The sequence below is a fragment of the Dermacentor silvarum genome, chromosome 10 (assembly GCF_013339745.2).
Source record: "Dermacentor silvarum isolate Dsil-2018 chromosome 10, BIME_Dsil_1.4, whole genome shotgun sequence".
NCBI lineage: Eukaryota > Metazoa > Arthropoda > Arachnida > Ixodida > Ixodidae > Dermacentor > Dermacentor silvarum.
The window spans coordinates 53,661,809-53,680,776 of NC_051163.1; the positions used below are offsets into that span (position 1 = coordinate 53,661,809).

The window sequence follows — 18,968 nt, forward strand, 5'->3', positions numbered from 1 at the left end:
ACATCACGAAGTGCCGGTAACACGTTCGGACACTTGCAGCAGCGGTCCATGAACTTGGCCACACAGATTCATTCTATTCCTTAACATGCCAGTCACTATTTTTGCAGCCAACTACTGCACACGTCTTCAATCCACATGATTCAATCTAGCATAATTGGAGCACAGTGTGTTAGCGAAAACTCACTTGCATTTCCGACAGCTGATCGCACAAAAGCAAGGTAGAAGCGGTAATGGTTTCGTATTCGTGCGCGGTCGCTGAGGAGAGGTATGGCGCGCCGCCCTGAGCGCCATCTCGTTTCTCTAAAACAAACTGCTCCGCGAAAAGGGTCAATAGGCTTTGCAAAAAACAACTCCTTTAGCAAGTGCTTGAAAGCGTTGTATGGTCGTTATCCTGAATGTCTCCCAGTGTGCTGGGAGAATTTCATGTGACACCGACTTCACATTCGGTGAAAATGGGGGGTAAAGCACAGCGAAATCTTTACGCTCGTTTTAATTATGAGCTTCAGAAATAAGTACTTTATTCCCTGTTGTTGTTTTTTTTCATTATCGGGCTTTATAGGATCTGCCCGCCTAGTGTCCTGGCTCAACTAAATGAGGCACCTTGTTTTTATTTGGTGAAAATAAGGGGCAGGTTATGGGTGATGTCTAGGCAAAGATTAAAGTATGTGGTTTAATAACGGCTTTAGTATTAAATTAATTTTGCAAGCTAGCCCTCCAGACCGTTGTAAGTGTTCGACAAACCCCGCTGTCCTTGGAGATGTCCTATACGTGTCCCTGAGATCAAGTTTAGCGAGAATATGGAAGGAACATTATGGCTGATTTGCTTACAAGGTTATGTGTGTGTGTGGGTGAATTATGGCCATTGCGAAAAATTCCTAGGCATGTTCTCGAAAGCCCTATAAACAGCAGTTATCCGCAAATATTGCGAAAATGTACACGTTTCTTATTGTCACCGCGTTTAGAGCGCACCTTTACATTATAAGCGCGGTATAACAAATTTTGTACCTGCACCCCGAGCAGCCCCGTTCCACATCCGACGTCCAGAATGACGGCATCCTTCTTGATCTGCAGCTCCTGGTTGATGAAGTGAGCCATGATACTCGGAGCCTTGTACTTCTGCAGAGCCATGTCCTAGGCCAAAATTAAGAAAAGAAATGTAGATAGTCGTCACAATGAGATGCACAGCGGAAATGCCAGGGCCAGTCTGTCGCTCACCGTGGCGCGGTGTTGTGTAAGTTAGCAAATATGTCACTAAATGTAGTGAGTTTTAAGTCACGTTCGTGACAACACTGCCTTTTTGGAGCTCTAGCGACATCTCTAGTGAGGATAAATTTAGCCAGTAAATTGCTTTGGTACAATTCCTCAAAGGACGCTGGCTATGCTCAGTGCCTCTTAGGGAAGCGCTAAATAGAAACCCCGCGTGCAGTACACGCCTCATACACAACTCGTTTCGACGGTGGCAATATACGTTGTGTCGCTATATTGAGTCAACGCTAAGCCCATCACCGTCAACAGTCGTCGTGAGACGGGGTTCTGTCGCAATTCTTTTTCTTTGCCTCGGAGTACCTGCACATACTTAGCCTCTCATCTCACCTCTTGCAATCACCACAAGACTGGTCGTGTGGCGAATGCTCGCGCCCTGGCTTCTGGGAGGTGGTGGCACTCACTCTGGGCAGGTCAAAGTGTGGCCCCTGTTGGACGGGGACACGTGCACTTTCGTGTCGAGAGCGAGTACACTGCCGGTGCGGTTGTGGGCTTAATTGTAAGATGGTCGAGTCTCTCGAAAGGAGGGCAGGCCACGGCTGGCTCCGAGTCGTATGCGCTTTCGTGATTAGCGGATCTCGGGTAGGTGAGGGGCCAACACAGCACACTACCATGCAGTTTTTTTTTTTTTTATGCGTAAGCATTTCTATGCCTACCCAACGAGGAAACCGTCCGTGCGTCACGTAAGACGATCGCTTTGAAGATAGGGCCCGCGCGGCCGCACCATACGCAGCCGCCGGAGTACGGTTGATCACGGTTCTTAATGGTTCGACGCGAATGGGTAAGACGCTAAAGAGCGATAACAGCTTATAATGATTGGAACGTCATCAGCGCCCCTGGCGCCGCCACCTGCTGTAGTTTGCTTGCGTCATCAATTCACCTTGCGCCACCGTCGGCAGCACTTCGTGTCTCCGCAGCGCTGTCGTTTATGCTGGTCGGATCCAGTTTCATAACATTGATGACGCTAAACGCCATTATCGACGACAGCCATCCTGAGATGGGATCTGCCGGATTTTTCTACCCAGTGATTCAAGTAGTAGGAGTAACCCGAGTTGTCTATTAAACAAGACAGTAGCCAGCAGCAAGTTGTCTAATCGGTCACATACCGAATGGCCCATGTTGTCCGCTCCTCAAGGCAGCAGCGAGCACAAATCTAGTGGCCCAAGCTATATGTAGACGATTTGGGTTACTGGGATAAAGTAGTTAGATACATACGTACATACCGAGAAGTGGTTAATGCTCCCACAGAAAGCTAATCTCACTAAAAAGTTACCACCGCTGATGTGGCGTACATGCACATACTGTACATCCGGGCCCAGGGCGTTGGTTCCATGGCTAAAGGGTTCCAACGCAAAACACGAGACACTTTCACCTCTCGTGCCGCGGCGGTTGCATATCTATGCTGGTTGTATAGAAGACACACTTGTGCACTTCGGTATTGCGCAAGCTAAACAAATGTTGTCCAAATCGAACAAGATCACTGCTGTATGGTTCAGCAAAGCAACAAACGGGGATGGTTGATGTATGTTCACAGTTTTCTTGCGCTACGTTTCTAACAGGGAACAAAACGAATTGAAAAGTATGACACAACCGACTGTATGAAAGTGCTTCATCTGAAAGTGATTGGTACTTTGTGTTTTCATACAATCCGTTGTGTCGTCGCTTGTCATTTCTTTTATTCCCTGCCCCTCCCCACCTCCCCAAAAAATACAGACATAACGCAAGACAACCTATGAACATCTAGGACGACATCAAACAGCGCCTGGACAGGACGAAGTGAAGACGACAGACAAGGCGCTGAACCACCATACGGCTCTGTATTGATACACTGTACTATCAAGCGCCAAGAAGAACGGAAATAAGTCAATATAACAGAAAGCTAGCGGTGTGTCCTGTCCCCATCTCCGCCTCCCTTATTCCCTTGCTTTGCTCTACGAAGCATCAGTTAGTGTCGTCGTCGTGATCATCTTCATAATCTTCGTCCCCCCATCATCATCATCGTAATCTTCTTTTTATGTCCACTGCCGGACGAAGGCCTCTCCCGGAGATAACCAATCACATCTGTTTCGCGCTAGCTAATTCCAAGTTGTGCCTGCAAGTTTACTATTTAAGCGCCGCCAAAAATTTTTATTGCTTCGTTTAAGAGGAAATTTTAGCTCGGGTACAACACCGATTTCCCGTTTCGAATATCTGTTTAACGCAGAAATGCTTTTATGAGAAAACCGCTCGATCGATTTCAATGAAAATAGTTCCCATTTGTGAGATACGTATCAATTCTGGAGGTGACGTTGCATGATTTCGCACCTCTTCGTAGTTGGTCGCCCAACTGTTGTAGATGGCCCTGGTCTCCTCGGTCGTGCGGTCGTCGACGACGAAGTCGACGATGTCCGACCGGTCCAAGGAGCTCGTCGATGGTTTCTTCGCCATATCTTCGAGAAATCGGCGGCTTCAATGAGAAAACGCGCGCAAGCCATCAAACTCGCAGCGCCCGAGAGCAGGACGAAGGGAGACAAGTCGCGAGCAATACGAGGGGCAACAGCGAATTCGTTGTTGAGAAACGATTACTTGTGAACTGTGCTTTCGAATCTGAAGGGTCGATATATCTAAGAAGCAGATTTCGCGCTGAATATTTATTCTCACTGAACAGTTTTGTGCGGGAACGCTTTTGCGTTTGGCCACTACGCCCTCTTCAAATAAATTTCGGCGCCCCTCTTAATATTGTGCCGGAGCGAGTACATAAAGCGCTGACCAGCAACTGAAATACTTCATTAGCAGTTCGGCCTTTTTATACAGTACTGACGAGAATCCTTATTATCGAGTACGTAATTGACTTCTTCTCCAGGGAGAGAAAGCGAAGGACTTTTGGTGACATCTTTCTTGCATCGTAGAATTTCGGAAGGTAATGTTTCCTCGGTGAGATTATTCGGATGCTTGTGCAGCGACGCACAATGATGATAGAAATATGTACAGTGGCGCATGCAGCAATTGAGGGCTATAGATTAACAGATATAGTCGTCTTGTCTGTATTCTGTAGTTATGTTCTCCTAATCTATCATTGAGAACATCTGCCGATCGGGTGACGAGCGTATCTGTTTACACTAGAAAACAGGCAGTGAGTGGGAAGCTTGATACGCACGTACGTACTACGAACTAGTTTGGCGGCTGATTTTGGTTTCCAACAGTCTGCTCGCGTGAACTCATTGAAATGATATCCGAATCGAAGCCATTGCAGCGACACAAAATGTTATTCTGTAAAGCGCATATTGAACAGTCAACCACAGAATTTTACGGAACACGAGATCTGAGAAAAAGCTGAATATTTGGGCAGCCTCAAAACGCTGTCTAGTATTCGCATTTACAGCTTCTACCAGTATACGTGAACGACATTGTGATGTTTGGTTTTAGTGACCACCATTGCAGGCTGCTCGGAAATTGGGCGTTTTCTGAGATCCCATGGTCCGTAAACTTTTGTGGTTGACTGTACATCTGTGTGCGCTTTAGCGTGGTCCCGATGTCACACTACGTCTACGTCTGAGAGCATGTAGCACAACAAATCAAGGATTACTGAACTGACACATTCGACTGACCTCCCCCCCCCCCTTTTTTTTTTAATGCGATAGCATTATAGGCGAACTTCCTCCATTTTTCAGGTATCTAACAGAAAACATGGGCCGATCATGAATGCAGTGAAGTATCCAGAAGGCAGTGCAGTCTAACATAGCGTCTCAAAGTGCGAGCTGCCACGACGGAACAATGTGAGAAACAGACACGTGACCATGCAGCAGACGTTTTAAAGAACGAGCTTTGGCACACGAGAGGCATGCGTGTGATCGTTGACTAATTATTCGAACATTAGGCTGCTTCGCTCTAAAACAGAGGTTAGATCCCATTATCGATGAGAACGTTTTTTTTTTTTTATAGAATCATAGGCGCTGGCGGGCTTACCCCCACTTTGGAGGTATCTGGCCGAAAACTCGAGATGTGCTGAGTGTACGGTCCGCTTTTGCACGATATCTCAAGTTTGCAAGCGATACGAGGTTTGGAAACATTGCTGTGATAAATGAGAGTGCGCAACGTCGCCCGAGACGCACGGATGCGCAGCTGTCAAGACGTCACAGTAACCACAATCTAAGTAGGATGTATCATAGTTAGAAAGATAGCGGTGCTACGCTCTGGGCTAGGTTTTTTTTTTTTTTTCGTGGAGTTGAGGTATAAAGCCTTGAGCTCCCCCCCCCCCCCCCCGGCCTTCTCCAAAAAAGATATAATAGAAAACATCAGATCACCCTAAATAATTTATTAAGCGCCTTTTTATCCCCGAACCTTTTCTGTACCCACGAGGTTGGTGCCACATGACGTCATGGACCACTGCCTCGTTTCATTACTATGATAACGATCAGTGCGACCGCGAGCGTTGCTAGCTAAACGCGCGTCGCTTTCGGTTATCTTTGTTTGCAAGTAACGCCAGCATCACTAACATTAATACTACACTGCGTGAGCAAACTTTACTGTGTCTGACGTCACAGTAATGTCCGCGACGCCAGGTCCGTCATCGCAGACCAACGTTACTCTCGAATTAAATATCTTGCAGTTCCTAACGGTCTACATTGGAAGTTTCTTCAACTTCAAATGTAGACAAATATAGTTAAAATGTCATTACCCCTTTGCAATTTTCTTGACGAAAGGTGAAATTTTTTATGGAATTATGAATTAATTTTTGCTGATTAGTCAATGTGTCTTTCATTTCTCTTGCAAGTAACTGTCCGCCTCTCCGAATAATCCAGCTCAAGGAATAGAACTACGTTATCATGCAATCAGTCAATTCATAAGAATTCCGTAAAACGTAAAAATAATCACCCCGTATGTTGAAGGCTGTGTTCACTCTAACCGGCCGCAACCGTAACCTTTGTGAACTTACGCGCAGAACTAACCATTATTTTTTTTGTCTCGTAGAAATAGATTGATGTTTGCATGTCATATTCGGAAGAGCCTTGAGGTGTGCAGAGACATTAAGCAGATAAAATTTGAGGTTTTTAAATAATTCATATTAAATAAGAATGTCAAGAAGGAATGCAAGAATGTCAAACAGTGCATTCAAGAAAAATGTTACGTGTTTTAGAAAGTTATATGCTCGCAACACGCCCAGCTCTGTTGTTTAAAGCAATACGGGCACCTATTTTTGAGCTTGTAGAAGATCTACCATAATCTCCTGAAACGTCGAAAAATTGCACTTAAGAATTATCGAGGGGATGAGACATTTCTAAGGTATTTTAATTTGATAATACAGTTGGTCTCGACACACCTGACAAGGCATCATCATGACGTCATGAAACTGCGACATTTTTTGAGGTCGAGCAGTAAGGCTAGGTATGATTGATTGATTGATCGAATATTGTCTGCGCTCACGTCTGCTTCCTGCAACGATCGTAAGAATTGAGCGAGTGATTGTATCATGACATCATGACGCACTCACTTCCCGTATAGCGAAACCGAAGCTGGTTAGCCCAACGAAACACTATGAAATATTTAGGACGTTCTGAAGGCGATCAGTATAGGCCTTTTCACCTACCAGAAAGCTTCCGGTCATGAATTTTTGACCGAGAAGTTAGCCAAGAAAAAAAGTCACAGGCCTGCGTGGCACACGCAGCACAGTCACGGCGTAATCTGGTGGAGCGGCTCAAGAGTAGCTCCAATTTGGGCACCACTCACAACAGGGTCTTCGCGGCAGTCTGTTCGCCTCGTTTTGACGAGGACGATCTGAACAGTCCGCGCGGCGTCGACGGCGAGCTGCGGATTGTAATGTTCTCTGCACAGCAGTCCTGCTGAGCCCGATCAAGCCTTACAACTACAACTTACATATCGGGCGCGCCGCGTTTGCAGGCACCTTAACTAGATGGCGCCATCATATTGGCGGTGGCTCGGCCGCTCGGGTATAGTGAACTAGAATATAAAAAAATCTAGTACACTGTAGCTCGGGAGCGCGTTGATTGCGCGCCTCGTCTGAATCGCATATCGTCGTCTGCGCCTGCGGACGCTGCGTTTGCAGGCATCTTACCTAGATGGCGCCATCATACTGGCGGAGGCTCGAGTCGTCTCCCCCTGCCTTTGCCTTAGGGTATTTTCCGCGGCCCGATAGCAAGCGCTTGCGTGGCTCAGTGGTAGAGCATCCGGCTCCCACGCAGCGGGCGTGGGCTCGATCCCGGCGGGAATCGGGTACTTTTTTCGCGTTTCCGGCGATAGCGGTTACGCGGCTGCGGCATCGTCACCACCCGAAACGGCTATTGGAATGAGTCCATAACAGCTTACGCTGTAAAACTAGTATGTAGTGAGATAGTGTAGTACAAGCACGTGTTCTTGATGCGTTCAAATATAAGGAACGCGCTCCATGTGTCGAACGCGGGTACGCAGCTTTCTTGTCGTATTTACCAATTAAATTCACTTGTCAGACATTCTAACTGTACTGCAAAACAGGTGTCAGCTGGCGAGCTATATATATATATAGGCTATTGCATTTATAGTGTGCCAGAGGCCTTAAACGGAAGTCATTTAGGATTTATGTTCGTAAACTAGAAAGGGCCTATATTTTTTTTGATTTAGAGCATTGACCTTCACGTAATAGCGCAAGAATATGAGTCAAAAATGTCACTTCACTACAGCTTGAGCTGCCACACGCCGGCGGCCATGAGCACACCTTAGCTTGCCTTGTGGCTGAGCGCTGACGATGTCAGCCTGGTCGTTGGAGCGGTACCCGGGACTCACGCTGCTGCCGTGGCGATCGTCGCTGAAGTGCGGCACATGAGGCGGCTGCTGGTCGTCGGGCGCGAGGGCCTCGTCGCTAGACTTGGGAACGAGAAGCAGCGACGCAGGCTGTTCACCGTTGCTGGTCTGCGGGTTCACAGACTCAACGCTGGACTTGGGCACAAGCTGTAGCGGGAGAGAGAGAAAGCAAAGGCAGCGATTCGAACAAGATGGACTGTCGCACTATACCCGCCGAGGCTGCTAAGCGGTTATGGTGTTGAGCTGCTAAGCACGAGGTCGAAGGATCCCCAGGTGGTCAAAATTAATCCGGAGTCCCCCACTACGGCGTGCCTCATAATCATATGGTCGCTTTGGCACGTAAACCCCAGACCTTATAAAAAAATGCCGCGCTGGAAAACTGAATAGCGCTAAACGAACAAGTGTGGCCATTAAGCGCATTCACAAGCTTTGTGACCATTAACGCGTTTGTATGACCGTGTTCAGGGTCATGACAATGATATTTCGAAAAGATCGGCGGGGTTTCAGCAACTTTCAGTTAGCAACGCCGAGAAGGTAGTCTTTTCTAATAACACACATTGGTACTCCACCTGGTCGTACCTTCCCTCTTTAGTTATGGCAGAGTTTCGGTCAGGATTAATACACTAATATAACGCCACATGAAAGTTAAAGCTAAGTGCCGTAATTGCGCGGAGTTATTAGAAGCGAGTACCTTCTCGACATTGCTAATTGAAAGTTGTTGAAACCCCGTCGATTTCTTTTAATATTTTTTTTTTTCAGAATGCCATCCATTGAGTTACCCTGGTGCAGAGAGGTGGCGTTCGACAGACATCGCTGAAGGAGGAAACGTCCGAAATTCCTTGGTATGTGGAAGTCGAAAAAAATCAATGTATAAAAGAAAACTATGATGGGGAGAGGAACGATCAGTCTAGCATGCTAATGATTAGATTCAATCAGATAATTTTGGATTGCCAAGCAAGCATTCCGTGGCTGAACCCAATTATAGAGACTACAAAAGATAAGATCACAGGCTCCGATAAATATAGGCCAATATTCCGAAGCAGGATTTCCAGTTGTCTTTTTCTTATTACAGAAAAACGACTACAAAAAAAAAACAAATCGTCGGCCCTTCCCCTACCGGAAAATGGGGTTAAGCCAAGCTTGTCCTAGGGTGCACCTTGTGTTTGACGGTTATGTTTCTTGTGAGTAACTTGACCGTGACCAAGGGAAGGTCAAGTGATCTGCTCGTCGTTGGCGGAGTGCCGCAGCTTCAGCGGCTCGCACCGTAGGATCGGCCCGTCGACGACGCGCCCTGATCTCCCGTCGGAACTCGGCGAGAGCTGCCTGTTGTTCGGGGGTACGCACAATGCACGGCCGTCCCATCGGTTTTCCGAGACTGAACTGAACGGAAACGAAGCGGGCGCAGCGCGCGCGAAACCCTTTCCTGCCCTTTCCCTCCCCGGCGGAATCAAAACAGCTCTGACTGGCTGCGCACGTGGCGTGAGCGCGCGCCTACGCAGGCTCGCTGGAGCCGGAGCATGAGTCATTAGGCACAGTGCCAGTTGCGTAGGCGCGCGCTCACGCGCCTACGCCAATCAGAGCCGTTTCGCTTCCTTCGGGGAGGGAAAGGGCAGGAAAGGGTCGCTGGAGCCGGAGTTTTTGCGTTACATCGCCGGCGCAGGCTGGCGTATACAAGCTTCGCTTGAAAAGCCGGCAGATCTTACGCCTTGTGGGAATCCATGTTATGCGAAGCAGTGTGCGGGGAGCCGACCAAGTTAACGAAAGGACCATAAGAGCACCAAGACGTAGGCGGCTGTTTCATGACCTACATGACACGCATATCATTACATTCATGTCATGTCCTACCAAATATATTCGTCTACACTCTTGTCATACTATGCCAATTTCGGTACATACGAAGTTTACGAAACGACCATGAGAGCACCAAGACGCAGGCGGCCACTTCATGACCTGCATGACACCCATGTTATGACATTCTTGACATGACATATTATTTATGTTCGTCGTGCACTCTTGTCATACTATGCCAATTTTGTTTTGGTACATACGAAGTTAACGAAACGACCATGGGAGCACCAAGACGTATGCGGCTAGATAGATAGATAGATAGATAGATAGATAGATAGATAGATAGATAGATAGATAGATAGATAGATAGATAGATAGATAGATAGATAGATAGATAGATAGATAGATAGATAGATAGATAGATAGATAGATAGATAGATAGATAGATAGATACTCTCAAAGTGGCAAATGTTTGCCAAGAAATGCTTCGCATTTAAAAGAATCCTTACGCAGTACGGCCCTTGGTCCGGTAAGTCGACCTGTTCAGTGATCCAGTGGTCGGGCAGTATTCTCAGCTGTGGCGAGGGGGCCAATGGCGACGACGGAAAAGAGCAGTGGGTCCCGACGGCCGAGGGGGACGAAGGAGACGCCTCCGAACCCTCGACAGCCGCCTGATGACGATCATTATCGTGAAACAAGATAATCTCTTCAGTGTACATTCCAAGGTTCCCCTATGGACGACATTATGCTCGCACTGTTCGGACGCCACCGGAGTGAGTGAAGGTACAGTAGGCAACAAAAATTTACGAAACAGGGGATTCTCGAAAAAACCAATACCCTACTAAAACTGGGCAGAAAACGTTCAATTCAAAGCTTCAGGCTGTATGAATACTTGTAACGTATACAGTGATTCGTTAAATTAGAGACACTATGCCCCAAACACAGCAAAATTTCACTTTTGTCGTGCAAACCCTTTCCGGTTAACTTTTGTGGCCTGCTGTAGTTGGAATACAAGAACGAGCACTAACAAGAACTCTCGAGAATAGATTCAAAAGATGGGAAATGCACTCACCCTTCCACAACTAGGTTGTTATGATCCGCGTAACTCACACCGGTTTTCTGGATAGTTGGTTTGTCAAGTGAAATTTTTTAGCATTGATCAACGCGACTTGTAGACCAACACAAAGACGTGACGCACGCCTGACGCCTCACCTGTCTGTATGTGTCAAGTTGCGTTGTTCGAGGGCTAACTGGTAAGTCCAAATACAGATGCTTTCAAGTGCTAATAATTTACTGCACAGGGTCTTAAAAGTTAAACTAACGCTAATTTTAATAAAAACGCGATGCTATAGGCACGAAAATTCTACTTGCGCTGGCGGTTTATGCGCTTTGGTAGACAGAATGTTTCACGAAATATTAGAGACCTCAAACACCTAATTCAAAAAAAAAGTCGTACTTTTTTTGCTATTACGATTATGGTGCATGTTTATATTTGAAACGTTAAGACAATCGTACTTGAAGACAACTTCACTTTGATTCTCCTGGAGCACTTGTGCTCCGAGATATTCTTTAAATTCGACACTTACTCCGCTAACTTCGCATTCAGGGGCCTGAATCTCGACCCAACGTCAAGCCGTGTGGCAATTACAACGCGAGTAAAAAGTCAGTCGTTGCTAGTCCTCGCCAGCCGATAGCACGAGCGCTGCTGTTATCAGCTTTTCTCAGCCTACAAACGATGTGCCTCATGCAGTAAGCTACGTCGCAATTGACGTTCAGCCGACATCTATACGCCCTTAAACTGGGGCTAAATTGGCTGAGTGTCAAATTCTGTGATGAATTTCCCGGAGCAGAAGCACTCCAGAAGTATCAATCAAATTGAAGTCTTCAAATACGATTGTCTCAACTTTCCAAATAAAAACATAAACCATACTCCTGATAGAAAAAAAATAATGCAGAAGTTTTTACAGCGGAACTGTATATATCTACCCTCCCATAGATTTTTCAGTGTCCGTGCCTCAAAATTCCCGGCCCTCTATGAGGAGGCAAAGCAAACCAGTAAGTCATGTGCTGACACCTGGCGTCTCTAAAGGTGACTCTAATGTAGCGAAAGCTGTGCCCGCCAAAGTGCACAAACTACCTGCGCAAGCAAACTTAGTGCTAACATAGCCTTTTGCATTAACATTGCCATTAGTTTAACTTTGAAAACCCTGTATAGCAAAGCACAATGACGCAAACTCCAAGTGCGTGTGTGAACGAGGCAGTTACCTTCGGCGATGCGACTGAGCTCACGGACTTGGATCCGCTGCTGCCTTCTTGCTGATGCCTCTACGGCAAATGGAGAAGTAACATAGAATGTTCAAGCAAAGATGTCGGTGACGAACGTTTCTCTCTGTGTTGTTATTTGTTACTCACACGGCACTATGGATTCTTAGAGTCGCGCTTGCCACTCAGTCAACACAAGACTTCGCAAGCAACGTTTAAAACCAGAGAAACGAAAAAAAAAACAATTTATTTTGCAGTACACGCATGCCGAGTGAAATCAAGCGGAACAATACACGTGTACCTGTTCAACAGATGCAGTGTTTTTTTTTCTCTTTTTCTTTTCTAACCTGACAATTTGCGCAAGAAAATGTAAATATTCCCTACTGAAATGGTCTCTAAGCCATTTGCTTACGATAGTATATATACATGCGTGTCTATGCCTTGTGCCACTGATTTATGGCTTCGCGGACTTCTTGAAGTTCACGCGGTTTAGTCACACTGTTATAACTGTTAGCCCGTTACAACAATATATGAGAAGGAAACGTGTCCTGCAGACGATGTGTTTTACAAGAGGAACCTTCTTACCATGGTCTTTCTCTAAACAGTAATTGTCTTACGCTTCCCTAGAAGCTGTTTTTACACTCATACGATACGAATAGCTTTAGAGCAGACCACGGTCTGTCTCACAGAGTGCGCAGAGTTCCGACAGCTAACATGCTACAAAAATGTAGGGCTGCCGTTTACGTACTCTCAGCCGAGTGATATAGCTACAGTGCCGTCCTCCAGTGTTGCAATGCTCACTTTTGTCCCATGGAATATATCACAGGAAAGAAAAAAAAATCGGCGATTCTTTGTATAATAGTGCACGTTATTGGGGGAGTCCTTCGTTCATCGTCAAGTAAACATTCTTTGTACTATCGTATAATAGAGGAGTGTGGCGTCGGTCAGTGACCACATAGGCTCTACGCTCCTGCAAGTAATGAAGGGAGTGGGGGCGACTCCTGGGGGTGTGGGGGAGAGAATGCTCAACTCTTATTTCACTCTATTTTTGTGACTCATCGTACTCTTCAATGCAAAACGCTCACCATCACGGTGTAGAACGCTAACTCTGCCCACGCCCGAGCACATTGACCTTGCTCCCTCCGGGAGCATTAAAGCTCTCAAATTTGAGATTAACCTCGCAAAGACCAAAGTATCATTTTTGATACGCATGAGCAAGTTTTGGTAATATACATAAAGTTCAAACAGCTGTTTACTAATGCACTAACATTTACTAGTGTACTAATTAGTTATTCGCTCATTAACAATTCAATGCTTTTTGTACGAAATGTACTCTCTATGCTCTGAGAATAGGTGTACAAGCTGTTTTAGTTAAAGTGTGATTAAAATGAAACATGCAGTTACTCCGTCAAAAGGAATTACCAACACTTTTTTTTTGTTCCTACTTTTCACCTCGATTTATATCGTAGCTTACTGTGCACGGGCTAGATTTCTGTCTTGCTCGTTCTGCGCTGCATACCAAAGTACAACGTTGGGCAGTGTAGCTAGCTGTTGCGCAGCTGTCAATAATTGAGGCGCAAACAGTAAGCGGAAGAAATGAAAAATGAATAGAAAGAACATTGGGCGGCCCTCTCACGGCCGTGCGCGCCACTCAACTACGCTTGGAGACTTATAAACGGATCCCCCCTTTTTTTAAGTAACTATATACTATACCTAGGGAGAAATCTGTCACCGCCACCAGTACGAGTTTGCTAATGTGCGCTGTGCCACCACGGGAATGCCGGGATATTGGTGCTTCGACTTGTCCCGTTTGGCCTAAAGCATGCTCCTGTTTGTCACTCGGAAAGCTGCCTTCGAGTTAAATCTTCGTGGAGAGCTTACTCGCATCCAATCAGAAGGGGCAAGTTGGCGAATTTCAGAGGAGCCCAGAATAGAACCCCTGACTCTCCAGGAAAAATGCCGATCCCAAGCCTCTGCATCTTTAACATCCCGGCATTGCCATGCATGCTACAGCAGCGCAACGCCAATTTTTTCTATGACGCCGATTCACTAACCAAGTAACTTTGCGGCCCGAATGCGCCAGGTTTCCTAGAAGGAAACCTGGCGCCACCGTGCATGCGAATTTCCTAACGGACTAGCTTCATGGCACCATGGGAATGCCGGTATGCTGGTGTGTGGCGTGGAAGGCTTGCCTCGACGTGACTTAGCTTAACACAGTCATTTCCGTACATATGCTTTCTTAGCATAATATCATCACAAGTCTCGGTTGACCCGTAATACACATATCGCTATTGTTCCCTCACATTACTTATAATACGGAAACGAAGAAAATAAAAACAGATAATTGAAACTGACGCACAGTGAAAAGAAGCCTTGCACTTTTCCTTCTAATTTTAGCGACTGCCGGTATTGTTCACGGTCAGTATACTTGCACAACCAAGACAAGCTCTCATGGTTAAATAAAGATAATGATTTCACGGAATAAAAAAAAACTTACTATTTTACACGTTTAGTATAGGATGGATCGCTGCTACAGACGGAACGCTTCTAGCCAGACGCGTCTTGGCTGTGCGAGACAGGTAGCCATCCGAAGCCACCCCATACCGCTATTCCCACGGTACGGTACGGTGCGGTACGGTACGGTACGGTACGGTACGGTAGTGCCAGTTACCGCTTTATGTTTTTACACTAAGCTCAGCATTCTCAGCAAAAGGAATGGACGACAAGAATGGCACCACCAGTGGCTCGTCGTCGCTGTGCGGCAGAAAACCGTCGCTGCGTTCCTGCTTTGCGGAACCGGAGCTGCTCATCTAGCTGGGACTCATGGTCCCCAGCTACGTGTGCCCGCCCGCAGCCACGGCACCAGGAGAGCTGCCGCAGCTGCATGGTAAAGAATGGTTGTGTAAGGGCTAGCCGGGTCTCGGCCAATGCACTTCACGTTGCTGCGCATTGTCGGGACAGGGCGAAACACAACACGAAAATACAGTAAACCTTATTGATACGTTATTGTTTGTTGCGTTTTCTCGGATCTTACGCTCTGAAACGCCGCTGCCGTTACCCTTATGGTCATGTCTATTAGATTACTGTTCGTTACGTTCGGCTTGCCAGCTGTTACGTCTATAAACTACACCGGCGCACCACCGACGTGGCATCGTCCATTGACGGTGTGTATGTCGACTGCCGCATATCGCCGCTGAAAACTACCACTTGCCGTGTTCACAGTACGTTTCAATAGCTTTATTTTAGGGGGTTTTCAGTAGTCTGTTTTACTTCTATTCAAATTCAACTAAATTTATGTAACAGTAACTTTTCCTTCATCTGCAGTGCTGCTGCAGTCGTCATCGCATGTTACGTTTTCCCGGATCATGCGTTCTTTCCACTATGATTCTCCAAAAAAGGTACCGAGAGGGTTCTAACACTTCACTCACGTGCCGATTCAGGTGCAAGCAATGCGGTTTCACTCAATTGTAGGAATATACTATACAGTACGCTTTTCCACCCGAAAGCAACAGGGTAAAGAAGAACAACAAAAGGAATGATTAATAAAATTTGGATATAATGTGTGTGCTCAATCAAGCACACTTCCGGAGAAAGGGAAGGCTGGAGCGTGCTTTTGTATAAGCTACCATTTAGACCAGTGGGTAGCTTTAATTCGTGTTCTAGTGACCAACAATGCACGTGGGTGTATAGACGGCGAGGAACGCCGTGTCGGGAAATTCTGCGTGCGAGCAACTCTGTGTCGGTTTCACAAAAACAAATAATTTATCTTAAGCAAGTCCTCCTGGAGGTTTTCTTCTCGTTATCCGAATACCATTTCATCTTTGCGTCCATGTTATTTGTCGCGTGAGCGCCGGTCCTATCGATAAATCACGCAGTCTGTTATTTTGGTCCGTTTGCTTTTTCAGATGAGATCAGTTGGAAGAATAGCACGCGTCGCTCGTAGGGTCTCTCCTTGTACGGGCTAAGACACGATGCAGCACCTTTAGAGAGCTAGGAGCACGGTATGACTCTTTTCGTGGCGCTAAGATATGATATTACTTTTTTTTTTGCGGTGCTTCATTACGATTATTCCTTTTGCGGCGCTAACATGCGGTATGACTCGTTTTGCGGGAGTAACTGCAAGACCAGTACTCACTTTTTATTTATGAGAGCTCTTCCTTCCCCCCTTCGCTCCCCCTTTTCATTGCCCTATGGTGCCTGCATGTTCATTCTGATTGGGCGTGATCAGGCTGAAGTGAACGTAGTCGTCGGTAAGTATGTATAGGAGAACTGTCTAAAAATGGATTCGTATATGGCGAAAGCACTTGCTCCCGCATATTGCGGACTCACCATCGCTTTCTTGTTTTAAGAGTGTGCTCTTGGACGACATTAATTTGCGCAGTGGTTCGTCCCTGTATCGGGACGCCGCTTAACTTCACAAAAAAATTAAACTCCAGAATTTTTCTTCCCGAACCACGATCTGATTATGAGGCATGCCGTTGGGGGGGGACTACGGATAAAGTTTGACTATACCTTAGGTCCTTGAACAGGCACCTAAATCTGAGTGCACGAGCTTTTTTGCATTTCCGCCCGGTCGAGATGCGGCCGCCGCGGCCTGGATCGGATCCGCGACCTCAAGCTCGGAAGTACAACGCCATAGACACTGGGTTGCCAGGGCGAGCAGCTTCACTTGATTAGTGAAGAAAAACTTAGCGCTAACTCGATTGAACCTTACTAACATTTAGTAATGCGTATAAAAATGTGTATAAATTGCTATTAAGAGAAAAAAATGGGGCTGGGCCGCCCATGTAATGCGTAGGATGGATAACCGGTGGATCATTAGAGTTACAGAATGGATACCAAGAGAAGGGAAGCGCAGTCGAGGACGGCAGAAAACTAGGTGGACTGATGAAGTTAGTAAATTCGCAGGCGCGAGTTGGAATACGCTAGCGCAAGACAGGGGTGATTGGAGATCGCAGGGAGAGGTCGTCGTCCTGCAGTGGACATAAAAATAGGCTGGTGATGATGATAAAAATGTGCCTTAATGTACAAATTAACTATAACAAGAGCAGAGCCTGAGCGCGCACTGACGTTCCGCCGGGCGGTCTTTTTTTTTTTTTTCAATCCTTGGCATCGACCAAAGGGTGCGTACATGTGGCAAATGTGTTCTCAGACATCTCGCCCTTATACGTGGAAACGTATATTTCTTCACACTCGGAATATAAACACAAGGTGACACTCTCAAACAGTAATTAGTCGCTTCATCCATGTTCTTGATTAACGGAACCTTGGTTTTAAACGCATGATTGGTAAGCCTGTGGATTGGGCTCTGGGTTGGGCTGGCACTGCGGGTTGGGCTGGGCACTGGAGTTCGGCACCGAGTCGGCCGCATGACAATACTGACGGTTCTCGCAAAGCGTGCAATAGCGGTTCCTTTCCTTCCGCTTTTTTTTTTTTTTGCCACGTCGTGTCTAACCTATACACAACTTGCTGTCACAGCCGCTCTGCACCTGAACGAATTGCTGTGGCAACGAAGGAACAGAAGGAACAGCTACGGATACGAGGTGCACACAAGTATAACAGCGTCTTAAGAATATTTACAACGTCTAATTCGCATACGTTTAATTTGCATGGGAAACGAAAAAAAAAACATATCGCGTTTCCTGCCATGTTTATATTAATAAAAGTTGACAGTCCCTTAACTATCCTTACGTGATTTTAGTGCGACAGCATATTGACTTGTCTAAGTTGTCGCCTTACCCTAAAACTCTACCTTAATCCACTTTGCTATAACTTGTACCAACCTTAATCCACCTCAATCCACTCTAATCCACCTTAATACAATTTTAGGAGTGGGCCAGGTCGGTTTTTTGGGGGCGCGTGCTTGGAGCCGCCTGAGAAACCAAGATGAAGATGGAATAAACGGTCAGGGAGTGAGTAATGTCTCCATTGAGTATTATGCACGATACAACAGTGATGGTCCAGTTGGTTTCAGTAGTTTCGACATTTATAGCGCCAGAAGACGGACGTACAGCGAGAATATAGGACTGTGTTCTCGTCCAGTCTTTTTGCTGTGCACCCGTTTCTCAGCGCTATAAATACGTCAGGCTGAAAATGCTGCTTGCTTTAGGAATTACAAAGGCTTCGGCTATCGCACGGCGTGAAAAACGTACACTTCCACGTCGGGCAACATGACGCGAGGCCTGAAATGCGCCTGACATATGCTCCATGCAGTTGCTCTTCTGCATAGCGGCGGTGATGTTCTGAGGTTGGGTAGCTGCAATCAGGAGATTGACAACTGGTTTGTGGCAATCGCGGTTATCGAGACTGCGGCCGCTCACCTAGCCGTGCCACTGCGCAATTACCAACAACCACGTCCACCGTTAACACCTACTGACATTTTGATACAACTCAGCCATAGTGATGCTCACTTACCAGACGCGCAGCCCCAGAAAACGCAAACGAACGGTCGCGAGCTCTTCTTCTTCTTCTCCTTCCTTCAACTTACGACACGTACCCACGAAGGGAGATTGGACATGGTTCGCAATAGAAACATAATATGAATTTCTTGCTTCCGGTTAACTCATTCATCAGTACTACCTATATTTAATTAATAGCGATTATAAATATTTGTTCTTTTGTTTTCTTTTCTTAAACTGCACCGGGGCATTGTCTTCCTCTTCTTTCTCGAGGCTGTAACTACATCTGCTAAACAAAAAGTTGTCGCAGTTTCACCTGAAAGGCGAAGCATCAATTGCGATAGCAAACTTGTAGAGAGCTATACGGAGTAATGATATTAGCTTTATCAGCCGTATAAACTTGGACATGCAGCAGCATCGGCAACACGCAGAACTGTTGTCGACGCTATCGGCGTTTTGCCCGCGTTCGCTCAAAATGCGTGC

At 46.4% G+C, this 18,968-nt stretch overlaps 1 protein-coding gene across 1 annotated transcript in view; it reads right to left on the minus strand.

Moving 5' to 3' along the window:
• Nucleotides 1-18,550, minus strand: part of LOC119431539 (uncharacterized) — a 31,499-nt gene extending 12,949 nt beyond the window's left edge. The window contains exons 1-7 of the mRNA XM_037699021.2: nucleotides 18,502-18,550; nucleotides 14,826-14,967; nucleotides 12,091-12,150; nucleotides 10,335-10,496; nucleotides 7,952-8,184; nucleotides 3,568-3,709; nucleotides 1,006-1,131 (exon numbers count right to left, since the gene is read on the minus strand). Of these exons, the coding sequence (XP_037554949.2) occupies nucleotides 1,006-1,131; nucleotides 3,568-3,709; nucleotides 7,952-8,184; nucleotides 10,335-10,496; nucleotides 12,091-12,150; nucleotides 14,826-14,897 (795 nt within the window). The 5' untranslated portion in view covers nucleotides 14,898-14,967; nucleotides 18,502-18,550. The remainder of the gene's footprint in view (nucleotides 1-1,005; nucleotides 1,132-3,567; nucleotides 3,710-7,951; nucleotides 8,185-10,334; nucleotides 10,497-12,090; nucleotides 12,151-14,825; nucleotides 14,968-18,501) is intronic.
• Between the last annotated feature and the right edge of the window lie 418 nt (nucleotides 18,551-18,968).